The 5,134-nt window shown below is 40.9% G+C and overlaps 1 protein-coding gene across 1 annotated transcript in view; it reads right to left on the bottom strand.

Annotated features, from left to right (window-relative positions):
* The window catches only part of ZNF536 (zinc finger protein 536), a 187,577-nt gene extending 183,162 nt beyond the window's left edge, over positions 1–4,415 (bottom strand). The window contains exon 1 of the mRNA XM_059824935.1: positions 2,246–4,415. Coding sequence (XP_059680918.1) covers positions 2,246–4,415 — 2,170 coding nt within the window. The remainder of the gene's footprint in view (positions 1–2,245) is intronic.
* Between the last annotated feature and the right edge of the window lie 719 nt (positions 4,416–5,134).

The raw sequence follows: 5,134 nt of genomic DNA, 5'->3' as shown, positions 1-5,134 counted from the left end.
TATTCTCTTCCTTTCATCTGATTAAGAAGTTATAAAAATGTGCACACTTTCCATGATAGGATGTATGACACTGAGAGCCTTCCTAGATTTACTAGTAACAGACTAAAGGAGACAATCAGATATTAATATAAAAGGTCTGGTTTTCTTGAGTAAAAACGAACGCACTTGTAGCAACTGTTACTGCACATATTTTGCTTTCATTTTTATATCCTTCCGTATAAATGCATCAGGTGTGAAAATAAACGTTTTAAATAAATTGTAGTTGAAGTTAAAAATAAGCTCAAATTAGTAGCCAGAGAGAGAACAACACTCTGGTGTTATTTCTGCCTCTGAAGACAGGAAAAACTTCACACAACAATACACTTAACGAACCAGAACACTTGGAATTAAAGTTTTCAGGGCACTCAAAACACACCAACTTTCACATGCATTGTTTTGAATCCTCTTCAATCTCTATCAGTTCAACCTCACTCAGAAGACTCCAGGGCTCCATTTTCCAACCTTTTCCAGACAGCCCTGGAAGGCTTCAGACAGAATTTAAACAATTTCAGGATCTTTTATTTCCGATCGCTCTATGGCATTGCAAAACAAAAGTGACACTTTCTATGTTAAAGAGGAGCGTTCTCCCCCGCCCCCTCCAATGTTTAGGATTTTTAAAAGTGAAAGTTAGAAAAATAATCTTCTTCATCCTGACATATTTTCAATCCTCCTAAAACAATCTCAACAACTATATATAGTATGAAATTAGCTCTCGCCTGTTACCCTTGTTCCTACATAGAATTTTCTAATGTCTCTCACCAGTAATAAATTGTAAACGAGGCTATGACTCTAAGAGTAGACAGTGTGTTTCATGGGTATTTAAACAACAGCATTAAGTACTATAGGAATCTGTGGAATGTGGAGTGCAGATTTATGTGTCTTAACAATTTCTTTACTGGTTTGTAATAAGCCAGCAAACTAACACTTTATTTTTATATTAATTTGGCCTCAGAAGTAGAGTATACTGGAGCATGACAAGAACAACAAAAATAAACTGGCATATACTTAATAACTGTAACAGTGAATTGCCTCAAATACTAAAATATTTATCGAAACTGGGGGAAAAAAAACTAAAAAGAATTACCCTCAACAGCCTGCTACCAGCTCTTTAACAGAGGGCAATGTAATGCCTTAAGGTACCTCAAACTGTCTTTCATTTTCTAGACTTAATGGCTGATTGCAGAAATCAATGTTGCCATTAGTAACAGAGTATTTGTTATGGCATGATTTCCTCTGTTGTTAGGCTTGCAGAATGATTACAGTATTAGTGAGGTGCTTTCTTTATAAAGGGCTGAAGATATAACTTTCAATTTACTATCCATTAGTAAGTGACTTTGGAAATATAGATGAGGCCAGAAATCTTACCTGTTATTACTTGGAGATTTTATTTCAGCAGTCATAGGCTAGTAACTTTAAAAATTGTACCAGGAAGCTCAATATTTTATAGACATCTCCAATGAAATGTTATCTGCTTTGCTATTTTATACACAGCAAGTTAACATGACATACAATGCAATTAAAATGTTTCAGTCCAATTTCTATTTTTCTTGTACTTTCAAACAGATGTGAATTAAGCAGAAGGCTTCATACATGTTAAAATATGCACATAAGTTAAAAGATTGTCAAAAAGTTAGCAATTTGTATTTCTGAATCTCTTTTTAATCAGTCCAGTGGCCAGGTACAAGTAGATATCTCAGCTAAGTAATTGAATTGGTTGTGGGAATAAGGGCAATCAGAGAGGTTAGCCAACACGCTGTTTATTAATCCTACTTCTTTGAACTATAGCTCAAAGAAGGCATCTTTCCTCACCCTTTTAAATGGAGGACATGGAACGATCTGCTAGAGAGACACCATGAATAGAAGAGGAAGAAAAAAACCACCTTCCAAAACCTGGAGGGAGAAGCCCTGGAAGCGCCATTGCCTTTGGTGACTGTACAGGCCCTGCACGCTGCTGCCAGCGGGGTGGCGGAGGTGACAGCTGAAAGGCGAGGACACCTGCCCTTGGAGGGGAGAAAAGGGTGAGCCGAGAATTAACCTCGAAGGCATTGCGGGAACCCAAACACAGATGTTCTGGCATGTAACACCACGTCCCTGTGGACTGCTAGGAAACGACCTAACAAGAGAATGCCTAAACTACTTTGCTGCTGTGGTTTCAAATATAGCTACGAAGCTTTCAATGCAGAGAGGGAAGGAGAAGTTTCCATACCTGAAGAGGAGGGTGAGGAAGGATGTGGGCTGTCCTCCTGGGCACTCCCCGTCTGCGAGAGACCCCCACCTACTCCGCTTTCTTCAGTAATGTTAGAGGACCCTGGTGTTGTCGACCTGCTGACAGACTGAGACTCTTGATCACTTCCAGACCCACGTCGCTCATCAAGACTACCTTGAATTATTTCATCTTCTCCTTTCCTGTCTCTTTTGTGGACCCTGGAGTGAACGACCACTTGGTGGTATGTTCTAAAAACCCTTCCGCAGTCCGGGCATTCAGTTGGCTTTTCTTTTACGTTTCCATGACTTTGTAAGTTGTAATCGAGTCCCTGGTTCATACCATGTGACAAAAAATCTCTACTGCCTTCTAAAGGGTCTAGTTTGTTTGGCAAGTCTCTCTGATTGCCCATTTTAGTGCTGTGAACCAAATCAGCAGGCATTTTCTGCTTAGAGCCATCTGCTCCTACTAACACATACTCCCGCTTCTCCTTATCAAACATAACTCCAGCATTTGCCAAAGTGTCTTCATGGCTGCGCTGTATCTGCTGCTCTTTAGACAAAAAGCCATGTTCCATGGCCATTCCCCTTGCCATAAGCTGCCAGGCCTGATAGCTGTTTACTGGATCCATCTCTGCCGCTTTGGCAGCAGCTTGTAACCTTTCTATACAGCTGGATTTCAGAGGAGGCACCAGGTTGAGACAGCCCAATAAAGAATGTTTATCCCCTTCAGCAATACTGTGGCCAATGCCAGAAATGGGCGAAAGGAGCTTCCCCAAAACTTCTTTCTCTTTCATGGGCATATCTCCTTTGTTATAGATTTGATTTTGCTCACTTAAACTCGCTTTGTCGGGAGGAAGAAACCCACTCTGCAAACATGACAGATATCTCGAATATAAATTTGCATGAGCTTCCTGGGACATGCTGCTGATGGAGACAGGTACTTCGGGATCATTAGGAGATTTGTTCTTTACAGATAACTTATTCAGGTGAACTTTCATGTGATTTTTAAGAAACCAAGGCTCTTTGAATCGCCTCCCACAGATCTGACAGCAGTGTTCAAAGGAATCCTTGTGCTTTCTCATGTGGCCTTTTAGGAACCAGGCTTGGCTAAACACTTGGCCGCACACCTCGCAACGAAACTCGTTGGTGGATTGCTCCCCATTCCCATTGGAGCCCTGGCCCTGTGCTGACTCGGCAGTTATGTGAGCCTTCTCCACGTGGCTGATCAGCTCCTCCTCCTGCGAGGCAGCAAAGTCACACAGGGTGCACTTGTAAGGCTTGTGCAGGATCCTTATGTGCCTGTCCAGCTCTTCTCGCTTCTTAAACTTGCCTTTGCAAAATGTGCATCTGAACCCAGCTGTCTGAGCGACAACTTCTTCCTGGACACTGACTGGCTTTGGAGAGGGAACGGGGTTTGATATATCAGGTGTGCTGTGATTAGCCGGCACAGACAAGTTACAGTTTGCGAGAGGCATTGGCTGGGTGTGCTGCTGTGCTTTCACATCAGGTCGTGGCTGCAAGAGGCTGCTCTTCATTTGTTTGTCCCGAAGAATTGCTCTCTCCTCCAGCTCATGTAAAAGTCTGTTTTCTTCTCGGACTCTTCCACGACCTTTGCCAAGGTTTCCAAGCTTGTGAGTACGCAGGTGTATCTTCAGATTGCCTTTTTGAGCTGCTCTGTGGTCACAGTATGGACACTTAAAAGGTTTCTCTCCAGTATGAGTTCGCATGTGTAGCGACAGGATACTGTTAAATCGGAAGCGTTTCCCACAGAGGGGACATGGGTACTTTCTGTTTTTCCTGGCATCATCCTCTATATCACTCATCTGAGACATAATCCCTAGGTTTTGTCCATTTAAGAACTGCTGCAGATCCACGCGCCCATTCAAACTGGTGTCAACCTCTCTATTGAGCTGGTTTGCCAACAGTGCCATCTGACTGCTGATGGGCTGGTTTGCTATGGACATGTGGCTTTTGTCTTCTAGCGGCGCTGATGCCTTCTCCTCTGGATTCTGCCTGTTCTGGAGCTCCGGGAAGGCATGACTGAGCTGGGAAGTGATCTGGTGCAGTTTCTGGCTCATTGAATACTGCCCATTGAGGATGGTGCTGTTGAGATGGGCGTCAGCTTCTGGCACAGCTGAAGAAACACCAAGGCACAAACTAGCTTCCTCCATCTCTGAAAATCAGAAGATATTTTAGATTCAGACTGTGAAAGTGTTATAAGCATTGAATCACTGACATACAATTTGCATTTTATATTTTACCTACTCATAATAATGCAAAGGAATTAGTATAAAAACAATAAAAAGTGTATTAAATGCCAACTGTGACACACAATTTTGACCATACATGCGCTTTTATCATTCTGCATGTTCACTAATAACCATTAATTACTATTTTAAAATATGCTACAATTCCAAAATCTAATTATTACGGAAGGGGCAAAGGCTTTTACCACCTCCCTTGTATTTCTTTTTGTGAAATTGCACCTGTTTACATTTCTAAATCTATAGAAAAAGAAATGTTATGCATCTCTCCCATTTCCATTAGAAAAGCCAGCCAAAAAAAAAAACAAAAACAAAACAAAACAAAAAAATAGAAATCCATTTGTAACTTTCAGTTCCATTAACCATATTCAATATATTACACATTCTACAATGAGAAAGATAGTTTTATGATTTGACAAAAAAACGATGGCATGATATTTACTGGTGTACAATAAAACAAGATAATGTTTGGGGAAAAAATAAAGTAAAGGACAAGCTTTAGAACAATAAAAGGGATTTTGCTTTAGTCAACAAAAAGTGCAGTAATATCTCATTAAGCTGATTAGTATGCTGCTTAGAAACAGTACTAGGTGCTGTAACACATGATTATAATCATAAAAATCCTT

This window comes from Gavia stellata, chromosome 15, assembly GCF_030936135.1.
Source record: "Gavia stellata isolate bGavSte3 chromosome 15, bGavSte3.hap2, whole genome shotgun sequence".
NCBI classification, from domain to species: domain Eukaryota; kingdom Metazoa; phylum Chordata; class Aves; order Gaviiformes; family Gaviidae; genus Gavia; species Gavia stellata.
The sequence above is the reverse complement of the archived record's forward strand: the minus strand, read 5'-3'. Positions and strand labels throughout refer to the sequence as shown.